A 24,008-nucleotide genomic window follows, 5' to 3' on the forward strand; every position below is an offset into this window, starting at 1 on the left:
ATTGATTAATAATTTAATTTTTTTATGATTATTATTTATTTATTTTCATTATTAATCATTTATTTATTTTCTTTCTCATTTGGCCAATATCTCAGGCACCTTTTGAGCTGGGAAGCTAATATTTGGACATGAGTGACCAAGTGATGTGGCTATCAAGGATATTTTTGATTTATTGATTAATCATTTCATCTATTAATTATTTATTGATTAATCGATTAATTATTTATTGAGTAATCAATTAATTATTTAATTTTTTATAAATGACTTATTTAATTAAATTTCTAAAAGATACATCTTCGGATGAAGCACTAGTGGTTTAGTTATGCGATTAGCCAATTGATTATGAAAATATTTTGTGATAATCTTTTATTGATTTTAATTATACAATTAATCAATCAATTAGTGTACACCTCTCCCTCCCAATGCAGCCTCAATGAGCTGCACTGCGGTATTGCCGGGCGCCAGAGGCGCCCCGGCAATGCCGCGCTGCAGCATATTTAATTATTTGGCATGGGGCGGTGTACTTTGAATGTATTTGTACTTGTTTATATATTTATGTATATATATGATATATGTATTTATATATTTATATATTTATGTATATATATGTATTTATATATTTATATATTTATGTATATATATATGTATTTATATATTTATATATTTATGTATATATATGTATTTATATATTTATATATTTATATATTTATGTATATATATGTATTTATATATTTATTTATTTATGTATATATTTATGTATATATATGTATTTATATATTTATATATTTATATATTTATGTATATATATGTATTTATATTTTTATATATTTATATATTTATATATATATATATAGACATACATACACACAAAAAAGTGCGTGTGTTTGCGTCAAATTCTTTTTTAAAAAATGGAGAGTGCTGCTTTATAGTTTATAATTATTCTGACCAATGTTCTGAAAGTGTCCTAATCGCTGCACGTCTTGCAAGTGCATCTAAAAGTCTCCACTTCATTTTCCCTGAGCGAAAATGCTCGTCCTCAGATCAATCTTCAGCCATAATGTGATCAGAATGCTATGTGCATAGTATTCCAGGCATGTTATCCCTGCTGATTGATCTGCTTCACACAGAAATCCATTTCTGCATGAAGAATGCGCTGCAATGGTATTAATTTTAGTAGTATTATCAGTACCACAGGCCTTAAAATAATTTGGGATCAGTTTTTTTTCCACTATCCGAGCTCCAAAGGGGCACTGATAATACAATACCCATGCCCCTTCAAATCTCCCCCATCACCCCCTCCTTCTCAACGTTGCCCGCTCTCACATCCACAAGTCAGCCTCCTCCTCCTCTTCCCCCTCCTCCTCCTCCCTCTCCTCTTCCTCCCCTCACCCTATCTCTCCCCAACCCCACTTCCTCCACCTCCAATCACCTACTTCCCTCTGCCACCCCCCTCATATTAATCCTCACTGTGCCTCATCCCGTCACCACCTAGCCTTTTGTCTTCCTCCTTATCCTGCCCTCTCTCCGAGCTCTTTTGCAATCTCCAACACTGTCCAAAGCTCTCCCTACCTATCCTACATAACCCTATCTCTTACCAGCGTCCCAATCCATGTCCCCATCCCCATCCTCTACTCCCTCCTACCTCCCATTCCAACACTACCTACCCCCAAAACCTACCCATCCAAAACTCCCCCCTCACCTCTCCCCTTCAAAACTCTCCTCTCACCCCTCCTCCCCTCTCACCTTCTGTCTTCTGAAGCTCTGAAGAAGAAGTTCTCAGCCAAGCTTTTGGGTTTCAGTATCTGCCATGATCTTGTTTCCAAGCTGGCCTCCAAAGCCAGTCGCAGATGGGCATCCTCTGTCATGCCTTCCTTCTTGGCACAACTGAGCTCCTCACCACTTAAAAAGCTTTCATCCACAGCTTGATGGAATACTGCTCTCCCCTCTGGGCTGGTGCTCCTGCCTCACACCTAGCTCGGCTTCACTTTGTAGAAACCAAGGCTTTTAGAATCATTGGTATCTCCCGCGATGAAGCTGATTCTGAGGGTCTTTCTCTCTCTCACCGCAGGCAGGTTGGTGGTCTTGTGTCTTCTAATAACTCCTCTCCGGCCTTGCACCCCCTGCTCTGTCTGTGCTCTGTCCCCCGGTACTCCTACAGGACGCACAAGATCTGTCAGCAACCCCCTTTTTTGTATACATAATCGAGGCTCGTGTAAGAGCTAACACATTGAACATGAAAACATGCACAGACACATAAAACATACAATGAAGGGAGTGGGAGACAAGAGGGGGGGGGGCGGCACACAAGCACGACAACAGTAAAGGACAGGGACGTCGGTAGATCTGTGGAAGGGAAAGGGCTGGAGAGAGGTGAGGGGGATGGGTACGCGGTATAAAGCAAATGAACACTACTAGGAATTTCAGGAATGAAGTTTGAGATTGAAAGAGGTGGATTTGGGGTGATTTAACAGGTGTAGAAAAGAACAAGGTTTTGGAAGGGGGAAGATAAGAGATGGTGGTGAACAGCTGTTTTAAAGACCTGGAGGGAGGAGATGGATTGAAGAGAGTGAGGGAGTTTGTTCCAGAGGCGGGAGAAAAGAGGAATGAAAGAGTGAAGGTGAACAGAGAGTCTTGATTTTGGTAGTTTTACCAGAAGAGGGTTTCTGGCAGATCTTGTGCGACCTGGAGGAATATTTGGGGGATAGAGCACAGACAGAGCAGGGGGAGAAAGGCCCGAGAGGAGTCGGAGGAAGATAGAAAGACCACCAACCTGCCTGCGGTGAGAGTGAAAGGCCCTCAGAATCAGCTTCATCGCAGGAGAATCAGCTTTCTGTGGTGAAACTTCCAAAATCAAGACTCTCTGCTCACCTTCATTCTTTCATTGTTCTTTTTTTCCCACCTCTGGAACAAACTCCCTCACTCTCTTCAATCCCACTCCTCCTTCCAGGTCTTCAAAACAGCTGTTCCCCACCATCTCTTATCTTCCCCCATCCCAAACCATGATCTTGTCAACCCCAGTTAATCCATCACATACCCAGCTCCGTTAAATTCTGTTTTCTCTCCTGAAAGTCCCTGCAATGTCCATCTTGCTTACACCGTGTACCCTGCCCCAGTCATCTCTCTTCCACAGAACTCCTGATGTCCCTGTTCTCTGCTGTTGTTGTGCTTCCCTCTCTCTCACCCCCTGTTGTCTCCCGCTCCCTTTATGATATGTGCTGTGTGTTAGCTCTTGTACGAGCCTCGAATTAGTATACACAGAAAATAATTTTGGTATCCATGGAAATCTCCACGCATGGCTGGCGGACTTCCTCTCTGGTCGTAGTCAATGTGTGGCCCTGAATGGGTTTCTCTCATCTCCTCTTCCTGTTCAGGCTGGAGTTCCCCAAGGTAGTGTTCTGGGCCCTGTGCTTTTTCTGGTCTTCATCAATGATCTCTCTGACTCTCTTGAAAATCCTCTCTATCTCTTTGCTGACGACTCTACTCTCTGTCGCTCCATTCCTCATCCCTCAGATCGGCAGTCTGCAGCCTCATCACTCTCTGCAGACCTGGACAAAATCACAGACTGGGTAAACAAATGGAACATGTCTTTCAATCCTGATAAATCTCACACTCTTACGATGTCTCTCCGAAAAGACCGACTGGAAAACCCTCCCATCTACTTTCTGAATAATCCTCTCCAAGAAGTTCTGTCACTCAAGCTTTTGGGTCTCACTATTTGCCATGATCTTTCCTGGGAAAACCACATTTCAAATCTGGCCTCCAAAGCCAGTCGCCGACTGGGCATCCTCCGTCGTGCGAAGTCCTTCCTTGGCACTCCTGAGCTCCTCACCACATACAAGGCTTTCATCCGCAGCTCTATGGAATACTGCTCTCCCCTCTGGTCTGGTGCTCCTGCCTCACAGCTAGCCCGTCTTCACGCTGTTGAAACCAAAGCGTTCAGAATCATTGGAATCTCCCGCGATGAAGCTAACTCCAAGGGCCTTTCACTCACTCACCCAAGGCAGGTTGGTGGTCTTTCCGTCTTCTACCGACTCCTCTCTGGCCTTGCCCCCCCAGCCCTCTCTGGGCTCTGTCCCCCAAATATTCCTACAGGTCGCACAAGATCTGCCTGCAACCCTCTTATGGTTAAACTGCCAAAATCAAGACTTTCTGCTCACCATCACTCCTTCATTCCTCTTTTCTCCCGCCTCTGGAACAAACTCCCTCACTCTCTTCAATCCCACTCCACCCTCCAGGTCTTTAAAACAGCTGTTCACCACCATCTCTTATCCTCCCCCATCCAAAACCTTGATCTTTTCTACCCCTGCTAATTTCGGTCCCCTTGTGTTTTATACTTCTCCCACCCCCCCCCCCCCCTTCCCACGCCTCCTGCCCCCAAGCCCTCTCCCTCCCACACTTCTCCCTGCTCTCAAATGTTGTGGTTGTGTGCTTCCCCTTCTCTCCCCATCTTGTCTTCCGCTCCCTCTTTTTGTATATTTTGTTTGTCTGGTTGATTTGTTTGTGAAATAAATGTTAGCTCTTTCACGAGCCTCGATTCAGTTTACAAAAAAAATAAAAAAAAATAAAAAAAAATCCAAAAAGGGCACAGTTTATCATCATCATGGCCTGTCTTAGCTGAAGAAAGCCATTCAACATGTGGCATGCAAACATTTTGGAAATATGAATTTGTTTATAGTGCAGAAGCTGCTGTTCAGACAACAACCAAACTCCAAGATAGCAATCAGTATAACCTGGTGTCAAGGAATCGCCAAAAAGATCAGACTACTTACTACCTACAGTTTAGGTAGGAAATTTGAATCAGTTCAGGGCCCCCTCGATAACTCGTCTGCTTTTCAGGAAAGATATGTGGTCTTTAACGTTTACCAAAATTTAGTACTGGTAGACAAGTTCTCCGGCTTAATGTACATCTGGTGAACAGTGCACGCACTGATGAATCGCCCCCGCAGACAAAATACCAGATTGACAGTTTATGGCTGGGTTGACATTCAAACCCAGGCTGTGCAGTTCAAAGGTGAGTATGCATACCTTTGGGCTATCTTGCCAGCCCAAAAGGGTGTGCAGTATGTAATGCAATGCGAAAATGACAAAGATAATGCGATATTAATAGGGCTTAGGTAATATGATAGTAATAGGGCAGAGGTCATCTATATTATAAAAGGTGCTGTGTCTGTCTGTTTGTTTGTCGTGATATAACTTTAGAACAGATTAATGGATTTCAACAAATGGTAATATTGTTGTTAAGATTTTTGTGTGATATGGAGATGACTTTAGTAAAAGGTAAAAATAAATGTTTGTGAAGGAGAAAGGAAGAGGCGGCAAAGAGGCCGGAAGAGGGGAGAGGAGGATCGGCAGGGAGAGGGAGATACAGCCGTAATGTCGCATCGAGGCTGTGAGCGGACTTTTTTGATATTGGACGTGAATGAGTTGAGGCTTCCCGGGAAAGGGATTGCCCGCAACATAACCATATGTTGCGAGTGCAATTAATCCGGTGTCTCAGGTTTTATCACCAAGTGTGAGTCATTGTTGGAGGGAGCCAGCGCCTCCATTGCAGGCCGATACGCCATTTTGTCCTCGAAGAGGCTGTCTGCTTGGTGCATCTTGTTTTGTCCTTGGGATGTCTATATTGACCTCATCGTGTTGATTGCCGTTGGTTTACCTATCGGCTCAATTCCCATATCGACCTCTCACCTCGTAACTCCTCGTTTGCTGCCGTGCCGATACCTGCCTGTTCTCGTCGTTCTGCACGGCTTCAACCAGCATGGAGATTAGTGCATGGACTTTGGGGGATGTTACATTCCACTCACATTTGGCGGATCATGAGTTCATTGCTTTGAGAGCATTGGGGAATGATGGTACCATCCTATGTATTGTTCATTTGATACAAGTGACATTTTCATTGTACTTTCTTTAAGAGTGTTATTATTGTGTATGTGAGAGTTCTTAATACAATTACTTGTTTTGTTGTACAATTGCATTGGTGTGGTTTTACCATGGTTTATTAGAACACTCAAAATAACAAATCTTTCTGCCACATTCCCTCTCGAGACTCTGAGGTGCACTGTAACCGGGGTTTGGGGAGGAAATACGTAACAGAAATTGGGGGCTCAACCGAGATTGACATTCCCTAACATTTTCGTCATCCGGGATAGAATTCCCAAACATTCCCAAATTTGACATTCCCAAATTTGACATTCCCTAACATTCCCAAATTTGACAATTTTTGCGTGAAGGTTGACAGACTTGCTAACGAATAGTCACAGTGGTGTTTGACGTGGAAAATTTTGTGAAGTCCCCTAACGAGGCACAGTTCCAGGAGTTAAAAAGATCGGAACATAGGACGTTGGTCAAACACTGTAACTTGGAGGTCCGAGTTAATATGAAGAAGGCAGAGATTCAGACGTTGGTGGTAGAATATTTAGTGGGAGAGAAAAAATGGGAAGAGGTAGCATTGGATTGGTTACCAGAGGAAAAAGGAAATATGGAGCTCCGGAAAATGGAGATGCAACTGCAGAGCCAGGAAAGATTAAAAGAGTTGGAATTGAAAGCAGAAAAGGAAAGAGCAGAGGAAAGAAAAGCTGAGAGGGACTTAAAGGAATGGGACATGGAGTATCAGAAGGAAAGTAAACTCAAGGAGCTTGAATTACTGGGAGGACGGAGAGAAATCTTATCCGTGCCGGATAGTTAGACAACAAGTCAGAACTCTTGGGATATTCGTAGGCATGTAAGACTGGTTCCACCCTTTAATGAAAAGGAGGTAGGCAAGTTCTTTTTACACTTTGAAAAGGTGGCTCAGATGTTAAAATGGCCTGTGGGGTCCTGGACTATGTTAGTACAAGGTGTTCTGGTGGGTTAAGCTCAAAATATCGATTCGGCTTTACCGATTGACCTATGTGCAGATTATGAGATAGTGAAGAAAGCCATTCTCAAAGCCTATGAATTGGTCCCTGAAGCTTACCGACAAATATTTAGGAATGCCAGGAAGAGGGAGAGTGAGACCCATGTGGAGTTTACCAGAGAAAAGGAAACTATGTTTGATAGGTGGAGTGATTCAAAGGAGATTGGGGAAGACTTCCACCGTTTACGACAATTTATTTTGGTGGAAGAATTTAAACAGTGTGTCCACGCGGACATTAAAGTTCATTTGGATGAAAGAAAAGTACCTGAGTTGCATGAGGCAGAAACATTGGCAGATGACTCTGCCTTGACCCACAGGATGGAGGTTTCACAAACCTAATTTCCTGCCTAGAGGTAGCCAGGGGAGTTACATTAAATCAGGCTTGGAGAGCAAATTCTCATGGACGCAGCCCAGAGAGGAGTAGCGAGGAAAATCTGGTACCTCAAATTTTAGTGATAAAAAGACTGATTGTCCAAGGCAGACCTACCTTCCAGGGGGCTCGAGGCAGACCACGGGATTTTCCTGCGGGCCAACTTGGGCTTTTTGCAAGAAACCTGGGCATATGATGTCCCAATGTTACGCCCTGAAAAGGAGAAATCAGGATCGGAGTCAGGCTACTCCAACTCCGAATGCGTTGGCCAATGCGAAAAATCGTCCTTGGAGGGCAGTGAATTGTGAAGGTCCCCATGCCTTATTGTTTGTGAATGAGAAAGGAAGACGTGGAAAAGAGGCCGGAAGAGGGGAGAGGAGCCGTAACGTCGCATCGAGGCTGCGAGCGGACTTTTTTGATATCGGTCGCGAATGAGTTGAGGCTTCCCGGGGGAGGGATTGCCCACGACATCGTCATATATTGCGAGTGCAATTAAACCTGCGTCTCAGGTTTTATCACCAAGTGTGAGTCATTATTTATTTTTTGTAAATAAACAACCTTTTTAATTATGATATGCACTTTCCCGTTTTCCTGGCTTTCCGCACGAACACCACCAGGTTTGGTTATTAATTGGGCAATCCTTAAGGGATTGTAGACTTGGTAATTCTGAACGCCGGACCATGTTAAGTTGCACCGTGTTAATGCTAATAGGGCACAGTTAATACACTACTAATAGGCCAGAGGTAGTACAATATGAGAAGGGTACACGATACATTACTTACCAGACTCGATGTAATGTCCAGAGTGTCACCTTTTTCTTAACTGCTTTCCTGCTTTAAGCCCAGAATCTAGAGTAGACTGCCTTGCCTGCTGTTTCCTCTCCTGGAGCATTTCCTGGTGGCCATTTCCGATATCTGCCAGAAACAGCTCTCTTGACAGTGCCCCTGCGTTCCCAGTCACGATCGTTCTTGGACCAAATGTCGAGGATCTCGTTGACCTTGGCGATGCCCTCTGACAACATGGATTAATTGCCCTATAGGTTGAACTCCCTCAGTTTTGGTTCCTTCTCCTCCACAGCACACGAAATCTTTGGTTCTTCTTCTTCTTTTCGATTTACCAGTACTAAGAACGTGTATAGCAATTACACCCAGGAGGAAGAGTGCTATAATGAAACAGCATCCTGAAAAGCAGCGTTATAGGAGGTATTACTGTAGTGCAAAAATGGAAGGGTTGTGCAAGTGGCAAAAAGGCGATTTGTGTTCCACAATGTTCAACATTCTCATCGTCTTCGTCTTACGACCGTTACCACGCTTGCATGTGTACTTAAGTTGAACAGTGTTCAAGTGTACCTATAGTATACATCAATATTCTACTTGAATGGTGTTCAAGTATATAATTCAGTTGAAATAAAATAGAGGATTTAAAAATTGTAAGAAAAAAGCCCAGACGTTTGCCCGGAAGTTCTTTACGACATCCCTAAAAACAGTAAGTTTCCTGTTTGGATTGACTTTCAATTTTGTTTGAATGGCAGAGTAAAAAATATTTATCTCACTCCTCTCTGAGCATGTGAGATCTGGCCAAATTCAGAGCGAAAGTCGTGCTAAACTACAGGTTTATTTTTCGATTCACGTTCCAATTTGTGTTCAAAATATAACATTCAATTTAAATTTAGTTGTTTCTCGATCAAAAACATTCGGAGACAGAATGACAGACAGAATTTAAACAATTTGCCTACCCCGCTTTTCGCCTCGTGTGCACGGAGTAATAAATGCAGGCTATACTACCAGCATATATTGCCATCCGTGCATCTTCGGAAATGAAAGGATGTAAATGCCATCCAGCTCAATACATTAACGGAAGAGTCAAGAAGGTTGTCATGTGGGCAGTATTGATGCAGGTATGGTATCTTACTATAATTCACCAAATGTCCGTCCTTCCGTTCGAAGGTACCGCAAAAACGGCTGAACCAATTTCAACGATATTTGGGGTGGGTATTCCTGGGACCCCTGGGAGTAAAATAGGCTATATTGTTTTTCCAATTTTACAATTTTCCAGTTTTTTCAAACATTATGGAATAATATTTACCGATATGAACAGTGATGTGACTTTTGTTGAAATTCTATGTACCAGGAGAGAGTAGATCGACTCCTGACGAACTCTTCCTAAATAAACATGTGGCTCTGAAGTAACACGGCAACGTGTGCAAAGCGACTGAGAAACAGGTGTAGCGGCCGCTTCCGTGTTACAGATTCGGCGCGCGCTCTTCACACATAAACGTGCGACTGAGAAACAGGTGTAGTGGCCTCTTCCGTGTTACAGATTCGGCGCGCACTCTTCACACATAAACGTGCGACTGAGAAAGACGTGTAGCGGCTGCTTCCGTTTTGCAGAATTCAATCTTTTTTCAAAATGGGCGCCATGTACTGTTTAGATTTTGATGATTTGCGTGTGATGTGATTCAACGGATGTTTATATGAATCGTTTAAAATTTTAAAAGCCTTAAATTTCTGATATTTTGCCTTTTCATTTGGGCCTCCCAATTGAAGCGCCGCCCATAGGGCGGGTGCCGTTACGAGTTAAAATAATCTCATGATCCAGTTCTTCATCTGGTATCATTATTTACATCGATCTTCAAAGTAATGGTTTAGGTAATTTGTCATGATGTACTGGTTTCCTATATCTAAGTTCAATGTTATCCTACAAGTGAATAACAACCTGAAGACGACAAAGATTGTAAACAAGCAGAAGTTGCTGATGATTTTTTTTTACAGGTGGTTCGTGATCAGATGAGCCATTGTTCTGTGAAACTTCGTCAAACCACGGGCCTAATGGAATTTTGCCTCGAGGTGATGAAGGAAAATGACCCAAGTGGATTTCTGCAGGTATGATCAGCAATCTGTACATCCTTATACCGTCTTACATTCCGGTTTTGTGCTTTGCCACATTTTCTGGAAGAAAAATCTATATTCTTGAATACAACAAAAACAACAACAGGCATGTTAAGGCCATTTTCCCTGATAGAGTGGGGGTTAGCCTTGCGGGCCCCATGACAATCTTCTCCATTTTGCCCTATTTTCTGCATCTCCTCTTGTTAATCCCCTTGCCCGCATTTCTTCTTTCACCACCTTCAGCCAAGTCTTTCTCGGTCTTCCCCGTCCTCTACTTCCTTCTACATTCATTTCCATCACTCTTCTCAACCAGTCACATTCATCCTTCCTCAACACATGACCAAACCATCTCAACCTGTTTCTCTTCACAGCATCCATCACAGGCTCTATTCCCATTATCTTTCGTAATTCATCATTTGTCTTCCTCTCTCTCTCAACGATACTCCGCACATCCACCGAACCATTCACATTTCCACCCTTTCCAGCCTTCGTTGCTGCTCTACGTTCATTACCCATTACCCATAAATCATAATATATTCTTGAATCATCTATTTATTATTCTGTGACCAGAAGGGCAGAGGACTTTTGACTCATGCTTACAGGGTGTATATGGGAGTGTGCCAAAGAAGTGGGGGCAAATCCCCTTTTTCACTTCATTCTTGAGATCCTGGTACTTGGTCATTTTCTTGGTTTCTCTGTTGTATAGGCCAAAATCGCTGGGTACTGACACCTCAATTACCAATGCCTTATTTTCTTTTTGTACTTCAATACTATCTCTGGTAGCAGTTTTTTTTAATGTTCACGCACGATTGTATCATTAGGTCATATGTGAGCATTACTTCCTTGTTTTCAGTCATTGCTTTTTGTTCATGTGTTCGATGCGTTTTCTGGAACTGGGATATTGAGACTTTTGCAGATATGCCGATGGAATTCTCGAAATTCTTTGTTGTGCCTTTGTGTGTACAGCTGTTCTGACATGTGTTTCATACATCTCGATAGGATGTGGCTCATACGTAAGGTTTCTACCTTGCAGAACATACACCTGTCCCATTGACTTAGTCCTGCCATCTTCTTCAAGCCATTGGTAGAGTGTCATTGGTCTTGGGCATTTATAATTCGTTCTCATCAAAGTTGAGCTGACCTCTTCTTTGTCATTCCAAAGAGCCTTCTTTGTCTATGCCGAATCTGTCCAACTCTTTTTACAGAGTAGCCCGGGCAATGTCATCTGGAACACAGTGCTTGTCTGTATGTCCCTCACAAACGTCCACCAATCAGAGCTGTGCAATCTGGTCACATGACAGGGGGACAGCAGATCTCAGCAGATCCAAGACTCAGCAGGTCCAAGTCTGACTACGCCATTGTTAGACTGTTGGTCTTGTTTTTATACCGTCCTGCTCTTTTATCATTTTCCCAGTTGGTGGTGTATATCTGTTGATATTTCGTTTGAAATTTTTCTTTTGTCGTTTTTTCAATCATTGGGGCTGTATTCGTTGCTGTTTCAGTTTCTTGTGTGACATCTTCCATTCACACCTGTCTTTGAATTTTTTTTTTGCTGGGTGGGTTAAGGATACTTCTCTGGTTTGTTATCTTCATGTTTGCTTACAAATTGGATTTGGTTGTTTGTTGCACTTTTTATGTATTCGGTCAGCCCTCCAGTTGTCATTCTGTGTACTTGGTTGAGCTCCATCAGGCTGCTACCTCCTTCTCGTCTTGGCAGGTACATTCTCGGGATGCATTGATTTTTGTAGAACATTTTGCGGATGGTGAAGAGTTTCCTTGTTTTGATATCCAGTTTATTGATTTCTGATTGTGGCCTGTTTATTATTCTGCAGTTGAACTGGAATACTGTTATTACGAGTTGGTTTATGGCTTTGATTTTGTTCCTTGGAGAAAGGTATGTTTTCAGGAACGGCCTTGTTCTCCACAGGTATTCTTTGGTAATTGTTTTGCACATTTGCTTGTGACATATTTGGTGGCCCTCTACTCTGAGGTATTTGTATGATGCTTCGTTGTCTAGCTCTTGTATTGAATTTTTGTGTCAATAGTTATGTTGTCCATTTTTGTTGGTCTACCTTGTATGAATGTGCACTTGGCAAACTTATGTCGGCCAAATTCCATTTGAATGTCACCGGAGTACTGTTTCAGTAACTTGAGTTGCTCTGCCAATTTTTTGTCGTTTGGTACAAGTTTTAAATCATCCATGTAAAGTACACATGTCACCTTTCTTGGCTCTTTGGACATTCTCTTATTTGACCTCAGGGTGTATCAGTGTCCTTGGTCATTAATGAGGTTGCTCAGTGCAGGATCAGGCAAAATAGGAGAAGCAAAAGGCTATCACCCTGGAAGATGCCACAACATATCTTCACTCCTGGTATTTCGATCTTTCCTTCTGGGTGCTGTAATATAAATGTGGTGTTTCAAAGCTCCATTGCTTTTTCAAGCAGTTTGATTATGTGGGGGTTAATCTTGTACGGTTGCATGCATTGGATCAATCATGAATGTGCGACACTATCAAAATATTTTTGTTGTGGATAATTTGGTTCTTCTCATATTGCCCTTGGATAAGTTGAATGAATGAATGAATGAATGAATGATCGTTTTAAGGCCATTTTTCCCGCTAGAGTGGGGGTTAGCCTTGTGGGCCCCATGACAATCATGGTTCCCTGTTTGAGGCAATGTTTTTTTGTATGGCCGGATGCCCTTCCTGACGCCAACCCTTGGTCGCCTCTTACGATGCGCAGGGATACGGTGTACCTATTCTAAATCGGGGTACACACCGTGATCATTCATCCCAGCAAGCTGGTACTCAATTTGCCGACCTCGGAAGGATGACGGGCTGAGTCAACCCCCCTGGCGTTAATTCAGCGATCAACCGGGATTCGAACCCAGGATCCTGGGATCCCAAGCCAGCACCCTAACCGCTAAGCCAACACCAGGCGGCTTTTTCAATCATTGGGGCTGTATTTGTTGAATGCTCAAGCAAATTGATTGTTGAGAGCAAATAGTTGCTTTCGCCAGAAGTTTGTAATTTTTTATTGGGCCTGGGCTTTTAGATGTGGCATGATGATGGGCATAAGTGGGCCTGGGCATAAGGACATGATAAGGGCATAAGGGCATAAGGATATGATAAGGACATGATAAGGACATGATAAGGACATGATAAGGACATGCATAAGGACATGATAAGGGATAAGGGCATAAGGACACATGGGATGTGGGCCTGGGCATAAGGACATTTTTACCTCTACCACCGAAGGTGGGCAGAGGTTATGTTTTCACCCCTGTCTCTCTGTTTGTCTATCTATTTGTGAACAAGATATCTCAGAATGTTGTGGACAGATTCGGATGAAATTTGGTGGAGAGGTTGCGTGTGAGACAAGGCCAAAATGATTATATTTTGGTGAAGATCCGGATACTATAATTTTTAAGTGATTCTCTTCACCAATGAGGGAAAGGGCCAAAAATGATATCTTAAAAATCTTAAATACGGATGTATCTTATGTATGTCACATGATATCTTATATTTATGCACGATATATTATATTTATGCACGATATCTTATATTTATGCACGATATCACGATATTTATGCACGATATCATATATTTATGCACAATATCACGATATTTATGCACGATATCTTATATTTATGCACGATATCACGATATTTATGCACGATATATCATGATATTACAATAATCATTATATTTATGCATGATAGCACGATATCTTATTTATGGATATAGCACGATATCTGAAAAAGGTTATGGACGGAATCGGATGAATCATGGTGGAAGTTGAGTTGGTTTGGTGACAAGAACAAGCCGATTAGATTGTGATTCAAGTCCGTATCTAGATCCGGCCTATCAGTGGGATACAAAACGTAAACTGTTCAGTCTGGTGGAGGTTTGTGCTCTGCCGAGTGCCATTCAAGTTTCATCTGCATCACTTTCTATGGGTGTGTCTCTGCCACTGATGTAGCGCCCCCTCTGGGTTAGAGCAGGAATTTGGAGTTTGGCTTTGGTGCTGGCGATAGGTCATCTACTCTTCGTGAAGGACACTGTGGGATCTTTGACGTCCACCAACGAATGCAATCAGGACGTCTAGTTTAACGGCCACCTGACGGACAGCACACACAAAACACAGAACACCCTGTTTGCCAAACACCAGGATGGCAGTTTATGGCTGGGTGAGGATTCAAACCTAGGCTAGACAGCTCGAATGTGAGAGTGTATCCTGCCAGAGAAATTCCTCTGTTGTACAGACTTTCCAAAGTTCGGCCAATTGGCGGATTTCCGTTTACTTTGTCCCATAATTTATTGATCTCAATAAATGAATTATTTGGGAGTCAGGGCTGTGATTGGTGCCAAGTGACATCACTTTACTTGCTTTCCTTTTTTTGTGGGCATTCGCGTTATCAGCACTCACCATGTGTTGAAGCACGATTGCGATTCTCTTTAATTTCAAACCAAAGCTGTACTCATGATGCTTGGTTTTTGTCATTTCATAAGGATTTGCTTGTCCCCTCTGTATCCATCATGCTGATGACATGTCACTGACATGACAAGAACATGTCACTCTCACTCATTCGAATTTGACATTGGAGTATCATTACACCACAAATATAAGATTGCAAGTGAATGCAGTGATTAAATGTTTATTTATTTCTGGAGATGGCCAATGCTTACACCTTCACTTTGAAAGTGCATCTCTATATGGATATTGATTCTCAGGAAATAGCTAAATGATAGAAGGTGAAACATTTGGAAGAGATAAATTCACATTTTCAGTTGGGAAGCTAAAAGGGTCTCTTCTGAGATTGGCTATCAGATTTTCACTTACAGGTATCCATGTATATAATAGGGTGTAAGATTTACTTATGATAACATAATAAAATGGAACACGGTTCGCCCTGGGATGTACAGACAGGCTTGGCTAGCTCGTCTAGAAAAGACCTTGGCTTCACCTCTGAATGCAATGTCATACATCTCGTTGTTGCATGTCATATTTGTTCTTGGATCGATGCTTTTTTGTTTGTTTGTTGTGCACCGCTCTTTTCCTATTCCATCTCCAGGCGCTGCATAAGGTCATTGCCCGGCACCGAAGGGGAGTACTCAGTTTTCACTCGGGTTGTTTGTTTCCTTGTCCGGGCGATATCTCAGCCATCCTTTGAGCTAGGAAGCAGAAATTTGGGCACAATAGTGAGCACGTGTTTTGGTAAAACGTTATTTTTTGTTTTTTTTTGATTAATCAATTCATTGATTAATTACTTGGTTATTATAGATTTATTAATTAATTATTTATTTTCTTTCTCATCTGGGCAATACCTCGGGCACCATTTGAGCTAGGAAGCTGATATTTGGACATGAGAGCGACCAAGAGATTTGGCTGTAAATGGTATTTTAGATTTATTGATTAATCAATTAAACAATTATTATTTAATTTTTTGATTAATTAATACATTTTCAAACATTTACAGATTTGGATGAAACAGTAGTGGTTTAGGTATGCCATTAGCCAATTGATTAAGAAATTAATTATTTTATAACTATTATTTATTTATTTTAATTATTAATTACTTATTTATTTTCTTTCTCATCTGGGCAATATCTCAGGCACCTTTTGAGCTAGGAAGCTGACATTTGGACACGACAATAACCAAGTGATTTGGCTATAAAGAGTACTTTTGGATTTACTGATTAATCAATTAATCGATTAATTGTTTAATTTTTTCAATTAATTACTTAATTTTCAAAAAGTTACAGATTTGGATGAAACAGTGGTGGTTTACGGATACTATTAGACAATTGATTAAGAAATTAATTATTTTACGAATACTATTTATTTTAATCATTAAGTACTTATTTATTTTCTTTCTCCTCTGGGCAATATCTCAGGCACCTTTTGAGCTAGGAAGCTGACATTTGGACATGACAATAACCAAGTGATTTGGCTATAAAGGGTATTTTTGATTTATTGATTAATCAATTATTTGATTATTATTTTTTTCAAATGCTTAATTAAATAAATTTGAAAAAGTTACCGATTCAGATGAAGCAGAGGTGGTTTAGGTATGCTATTAGACAATTGATTAATAAATTAATTATTGGACGATTATTATTTATTTTATTTATGCAATTAATCAATTATTGTACGCCGCTCCCTCCCAATCCCGTCTCCGTGTGCTGCACGGCCACGTTGCCAGGTGCCGACGGTGGTCCGGCAATGTCGCACTCTGGAGGATATGTTGTTTATTTATTTGGCATGGAGGCGGTGCACTTTGAATGTATCTTTACTTGAATTGTTTGTTTGTTTTCACATTATTGATGTGAGTGTAAACACGAAACACAGCACTTCCATCTGCCCCGGAATGGGGTTTCATCCCTTGAAAGATTAATTAATGTACTTGTCTGAGATTTAGCATATTAAACAGTTGAGTACCAGCTTGCTGGGATAAATGATCCCGGTGTGTACCCTGGTTTAGAATAGGTACACCGTATCCCTGCGCATCGTAAGAGGCGACCATGGGTTGGCGTCAGGAAGGGCATCCGGCCATAAAAACATTGCCTCAAACAGGGAACCATGATTGTCATGGGGCCCACAAGGGGCCCGCTCTAGCGGGGAAAATGACCTTAAAACGATCATTCATATTCATTCATTCATTCAAACAGTTGATTTTCATTTTAGGAGTTAAAATGTCAGAATGAAGTTGAGTACACCTCAAGGAAGATGCATTATTTGATTGGAAGGAGTCGATAGCGACAATGGCAGATGGTGGACGCATTTGTTAAAAAACAAATAGCAATGGAATTGGTTTGAGAAAGACTGTCATGGTATATATTGACAAGAAACAGGGTGAAGTTTATTCAATTGTCAGAGATTTGTTTTTGTCCAATCTATGATGGCAATGCAGGTGCAGTTTGTGGCATATCCTTAGACTTCAGCTAAGAATGTTTGTTTCATGCCTTAATGGTTGGCAACTGTCCCCTTCACATATTATGCAAAGTATACAGGAAATATATCGCTCAAATAATTATCTATATCTTTGAATGCGATTTAGGATTGAAAGGAAGCAATCCGCTGCCATAATAACCTCATGACCTTACAACTGCCTCATTCCCAGGAGTCAGCAATTCCACACCTTTTTCCTGACTTTTTTATTAACTTGGATCACATCCAGAGTGTGAGTTCTTTTTGCACATCCAGAGGGATAATTCATTTTGCATGGATCCCTTCACTTATACGGATAAAAAAAAACAACTGGCCAAAGAAGAATGTGCACATCTAAATGGAGAGGTGTTATTGGAACTCTGGTTCTCAAAGTTTCAAATCTTGGATGCTGTCAGATTGGAGTTATGGAAAATCCTTTTCTGATGTGGCGATGCCCTCATAAACACCCGAACCCCATATTGCTGATACGTGGTGGTATTGTGGGCATTAATTGGAACTGGGACATTGTGTCAAGGCGACTCTATTGTGGGCACTTTGCCTGGAACAAGCATTCACAATCGCATTATTCGGTTTTATATGAAACAGATTATTCAGTCTGGAGTTGGTGGAACACTTCATGCTGCTCTAGCCAAGTATTCTTCTTGCAAGGCTTTAAAAAGAGGTGTAGAGAGGTAAAATGAATTGATTGGAGTAATAAAACTTGGCATTTCATTAATTCCCTGCACTCTGACCTCAAGACCGTACATGCCACATTGAAACGATTATCCTGTTTGCTTCCTAGCTCACCCTGTTTGAGTAATGCATTACTGAATGTGTACATGTCAAGAGTTAGGTCTTGCATTTTGCTTTTGGATGGAACGACAACAACCAATAGAACTGCACAGACACAGACACAGACACACAGGCACGGACACAGATGCACAGGCATGCAGATTCAGACACAGAAACGCAGACGTGCACGGACACATGCAGACGCGCATAGATGCATGCACATGGACGCACATGGTCATGGGCACATACAAACAGACAACTACGAGTACCTGCACGTGCACACAGACATACACAAGCTGGTTGCATGTGCACAGACATGCATGAGCACACGCACACGTTCACGACCACGGGCACATGCACGCATCTGAGGTTTGGAGTACATTGTATAGCTATAGACAATAGAGTCAGTCATCCCTCGCAATGGAATATATGGACTTGTTGTTCTGGTCTCAGGTTTCAGATGCACTCATCAAGCGTGTGCAAAGCACGGAGGAGCAGTGGGGTCGCGGAGCACTGCAACCTCGCATGACACCTGACTTTGAACTGACACTGGATACTGGGCCACTGCTGCAAGCCATCCACCAGCTGGACTTCATACAAAGCAAGGGTACATGTCATGTCTTTTCATCTGTAATGTTTGCTTGTTTCTGCTGCCGTATGTTGATGTGGTAATAAGCCATTACATTTAAAACAAGAAAAACAGCAATCAGAGATTGCAAACCCTCGCCAGGATGTATTTTCAGTGGTTTTTGAAGCTTTTTTGTTAAAACAAATATGGCGGCCGAACCAGGTGACCGATGTCGTCATCATTATTTTTTTTCTAAACCATTTTATTCCTAGATTATGCTCAAGAAATTTCATCTTGATCGGATGAAGTTTTGTACCTGTCAAATTATGACGTCATAATGGAGGCACCTATGACATCATCATTAACATATTTTATCCCCCATGGAGAGTTCTTTACAATGAGCCATGTCTCAATTTTTTCTATTCAGCACTTTTGGAGATATAGAGGTGCAAAGTTTTTCGGTTTTTCCAAGATGGCGGCCGAACCACGTGCCCTATGACGTCGTAATTATCATTAAAACATTCTACAGGTGGAGTTGCACCTATAGTGAAAATTTCCTGTCGATCGGACCAACAGTTGCAGAGAAAATCATATTTATTCTGTGCGGACAAACAGACAAACAGACACACAAACAAACAAACGGACTCAAATGCAATACCCTCTCCTCTGGCGAGGGTAAATATGCAAATATGGCAAACTACACAAAATGTAAACCAATTTTTAATTTTGTAATTACAGGAGAAGGGTCAGACCGATGGTCATTCAGAATGACTTCCTGTGGCAAGGTAATGGAATAAGAGTAAACCCCATAGAGCATAGCAAGCTAGGCCAGGCTATAAGGGGCGGCTGAACGAGGCATGATTTCTCTTTTGGAAATGATGCGATTACGAAGGGATTTGATTGGGATGGATAGGATAATGAATGGAGACAAAATAAGTGTGGAAGGGTTTTTCATCAGAATGGACAGGATTAAGGGCTGCAGTCTTAGAATAATGAAGAGCAGAGTGAGGACGATCGTAAGCCAAGGGTATTTCACTCAGAGAGCTGTTAATGCATGGAATTGTCTCCTTGGAAAGCTAATGTCAGGGGAAAACAGTAGATCCGTTTGTATTTGAGCGACACAGGTACCTCGAAGCACTGTGGATGGAGATGTACATGGATATTATTGCTTTACTACCCGGAAGCTCGTGGTAAAATACCACGATATAAAAAAGGACGAGTTTTATTCTTGCCCTAATTTAATTTTTTTCTTCTTGCCCTCAACCCCCCTCCTCGGACCATCACCCCGTGTTCCCAGACCCCCCACACCTCCATCCACCCCCTCCCAGACCTTCCAACCCTTCCCCAACCATTCATCCCCTCCCAGACACTCAAAACCCCTCCCCAGACCATCACGTTGTGCTCCTAGACTCCCACACCATCATCCGTACCGTCCCAGACCTTCCAACCCCTCCCCGACCCTAAACCCCCCTCCCAGGACCATCACCACGTGCTCCCAGACCCCCACACCTCCATCCACCCCCTCCCAGACCTTCCAACCCTTCCCCGACCATTCATCCCCTCCCAGAAACTCAAACCCCCTCCCCAGGACCATCACCACGTGCTCCCAGACCCCCACACTCCATTGACCCCACACCCCATCCACCCCTACACCTCCATCCACCCCTCCAAGACATTTCCACCCCTCCACGACCATTCATCCCCCCCCCCCCCCAGACTCTCAGTCCACCTCCCCAAACCATCACCTGTGCATTTTTTATCATTCTTCATGCAAATGTTAAACTAACTACTTTGAATACAGCAGAATGTTGAGTCACGTGGTCCAACTGCCATTCCCCTGTCGAAGCACAGCGTTACTTTCTCTTTGCCGTTCACCAAATTGAGGCAATATTATAACTTTACAATAGGTTTGCATTCATTTGAAGCAATTTTTACTAATCTTACTATAATTCACCAAATGTCTGTCTGTCTGTCTGTTCGAAGGTACCGTAAAAACTGCTGAACCGATCTCAACGATATTTTGGGTGGATAATCCTGGGATCTCCAGGAGTAAAATAGGCTATTTAGTTTTCCCAATTTCAGCTTTAGTCTCCAGCATCCTCAGGTTTGGACTCACGCATAACATTCGTGTTTCGCATAACGTTCATTATTCTCATTGTGATGATGTTGTTTTCCCGGGTGCCACACAAACGGCTGCACCGATCGCTGCACGGCTGCACCGATTGAACTCGGTGACCTTGGACAAAGACCTTTTATAAGGACACGGGTTGAATCCCTGCTTGAGAGAATTCTAACCCATTTCAACTGAAGGAAACATGTATCGGGAGTACATACGACATAGCGATTGTGAACATGATTAGTTTAATCTCTACATGAGAGAATTCCACATAGCTATTTGGGCTGTGAATACGCTAACAGATCGCTGTCTCCATCGATCTTGCCAAGGCTGTAACAGCTATCGGCTCAAAATCGTTTTAACTGTCGATTTGGTAGTTTTTACAATGAAGGAAACACGTATCGGGAGTACATACGACATAGGGAGGACTAACTGTACGCGTCTTCAGAATCAAGCTTAAATCTGTCATGGCGGATCTGAAGAGCGGAATTCTTGGAGAAGTGGTGGGCTACTTCGGCATGAAGGAGGATCAGAAACGTGGACTCGCACACTGCCACATCCTGCTGATACTTGCTCCCGCATGACGTTGTTTTCCCGGGGTGCCGCACAAACGGCTGCACCGATCGAGATTTAACGGATGTTTATATAAATCGTTTAAAAGAAAAAAAGCCTTCAATTTCTGATATGTAGCCTTTTCATTTGGGCCTCCCAATTGAAGCCCCGCCCATAGGGTGGGTACCGTTGCTCGTAATTATAAATTTCCCGTAAGTATGAATTAATTAGAAACAACTTTTGCATAATTTATTGTCTCTGACGATTATTTCCGTCTTTCAGGTGGGATCAGACAAACAGTATTGGCCTATTAAATACGCTGTATAGAGTATTGTGAAATTCCAAAATCAACATATTTCTTAACAGCAAATAAATGTATTCTTTTTTTTTTCATATATACAATATACATATTTCATATTTATATGAAATATATTCATATATACATATTTCTTAACCAGGCCTGGTGTTGCCTTAGCGGTTAGGGTGCTGGCTTGGGATCCTGGGTTTGAATCCTGACCGATCGCTGAATAAACACCAGGGGGGTTGACTCAGCCTGTCATCCTTCCGAGGTCGGCATATTGAGTACCAGTTCACTGGTAATTCCCTGTGTGTCACAAGAGGCGACTAATAGGGCTGGCGGCAGGAAGGGCATCCAGCCATAAAACATTGCTTCAAAAAGGGGACCAAGGTGCCCGAAAAAGGCGAACCCCTGCTCTGTGGAGAAAAATGGCCTCTAAGTGTGGTTCTAAAGGTGGTATACATATTTCTTAACAGCATAATTTTTTTTTTCATCAGGAGCATTCATAGCAGCATTATGTACATGCACGTGCGCTCCCAGGTTACATTTTTGGTCTGATCGTAAAAATTATAATTTCCCCATAGGTTTGGATGGATTTGAAGCATCTTTTACTTCATCATTTTCCCTCTCCGAGGAGTGTTTCAGTGTTACATTGGGGGGGGGGGGGGGGAACAGACAGACAGCATTAGCCTAATATATTGTTACGGTACGCGGTTAAGGATGGTATGTTTGCCGAGCGGAGGCTCCGCGACCGAACAGTTGTTCCCCGACTAAACCCGATTCACCCAAACGTTGGCCGTATCACGCCACAGATATTCAATGGGGAAAAGACTAAGACGACGAATGCAAAGAGGAAGAAGAAGAAGACGTACAGAAGAGTAACCAGGTTTATTATTATTTACACACACATAAGCAAAAAGAGCAGTCACGGGTATTTACAGCGGACATGAAAAAGCAGGTAACACAGTGCAAATTACTAGCTTATACTGACTTCGTTTACTACCCAGGACAGCACGAACAGAACAAACTCACGTACGCAAATGGATGGAAGGGTAGGAATCGTTTGGAGGGATGAGCAGGTGGGATCACAGGGCACAGCGAGCAGGTCCACTCCGGGCGGGAAGCGAGGAGCCGGCATCTCCTTGTATTCGGCTTTACAGCGCACGCCGGCAGCTCCTTGTATTCAGCTTTACAGCGCACGCCGGCAGCTCCTTGTATTCGGCTTTACAGCGCAGGCCGGCAGGGTCACTCGGCGGGTTGAAACGGGGCTGGTTGAAGCGGCTCTTTGTCAAAGGCTTTTCGTATCTCTCACGCAACTCTGGTGCTACTCTGAACTCTCTCCCGGTGGACTGCCAACCCTCTTATGCACCTGGACTCATCTGCCGTATCTCTCGTGTAGCTTGTCCCAGCGATCGTCGCACCCTTCTCTCCAAACCTTCAGCGCGGGTCTGACACGCCCCCCTCGGTTTCGGTACTGCCCTCCCCCCCCCCCCGTGCTCTGTTTCGTGACCTTGTATGGTAATCCCACGGGCTTGTCTCCTTATTTGGGCCTGGCGCCGACGGCACGCCCCTCGTGGCGAGCCACGGGCTTGTTTCCTTATTTGGGCATGGGGCTGAACAGCCCCGCCCTTCGTGGCGCGCCCTGGGCTTGCCTCTCCCGGGCGACCCCGCCCCTCCTGTTCAAACAGAGCACGGAGCACATATTCACTATAGCAGCGAAATGAGAGGGCGCGCACCCCACGCTTGTGAACTGCTTTACCCGCAGATGGAGAGTTTGGCTGGGAAATGGAAGTATTGAAGGGGAGCTATTCTTAATTGATTCGGTGCAATGGAGTATTATTCTAATGGTAGACAAGGCCTTACTCTAAAACACATAATAAGATATAAGCTACTAAACAAGGGTTTTATCGGGTCCTGCAATGTGGTGTTTCATGGAATAACTACCGAGACGCCCTTTTTACCTTTACACAACTCTGGAGGCAGGAGGGGCCATATCCAACCAATGTTACACAACAATTTACCACTACAATACACACAATCAAAAAAATGCAATCCTCATAACCACAACACTGCACCCTCCTCCTCTTAGGCACGACCCGGGCCTACAACTTTTATTTAGTGTGACACGTAGGTGTAGTTCCCTCTACTTTTAACCTGACCCTGAGTGCGACAGTTTTAAAACATAGATAAATATGTCCCGCTGCTCCATTGCACCCTGCCTAACAGACTCACGCCCACAGCTAACCGAATTGCGGAATGGTCTTCAAACTACACACTGACGGTGGGGAGCATTATTTACAATCGACGCTACTTTTATTTACAAAACTAACCCAGGACCTGTGATCGTTCTTTCTGGGGGGGAGACAGTCTGCTCTGCATCAATGCACCATGAAAGCACCCAAAAAATGCACCAAAGCACCCTCAAGCACCAATCGGTGCAGTCACCATAGTTCATGAATAAAAATAAATCAACAACCCCTAACCCTGCAGGTGGTCTCTTGCTCTTCGGCTCCCTCTGCTGGCTATTATTATTTCTTCCAGTTGTCATTTTCTCTCATTTTCTTACTGGCGGCCTATTTGCAATAAAACTTGCCCAAACG

General features: G+C 42.9%; 1 protein-coding gene across 1 annotated transcript in view; it reads left to right on the top strand.

The window, feature by feature from the left end:
- LOC137435534 (E3 ubiquitin-protein ligase TRIM9) overlaps nt 1–24,008 on the top strand; it is a 207,790-nt gene that overhangs the window by 120,610 nt on the left and 63,172 nt on the right. The window contains exons 4-5 of the mRNA XM_068129417.2: nt 10,037–10,147; nt 18,328–18,481. Of these exons, the coding sequence (XP_067985518.1) occupies nt 10,037–10,147; nt 18,328–18,481 (265 nt within the window). The remainder of the gene's footprint in view (nt 1–10,036; nt 10,148–18,327; nt 18,482–24,008) is intronic.

This window comes from Myxine glutinosa, chromosome 9 (assembly GCF_964187855.1).
Source record: "Myxine glutinosa chromosome 9, kmMyxGlut1.1, whole genome shotgun sequence".
NCBI classification, from domain to species: Eukaryota; Metazoa; Chordata; class Myxini; order Myxiniformes; family Myxinidae; genus Myxine; species Myxine glutinosa.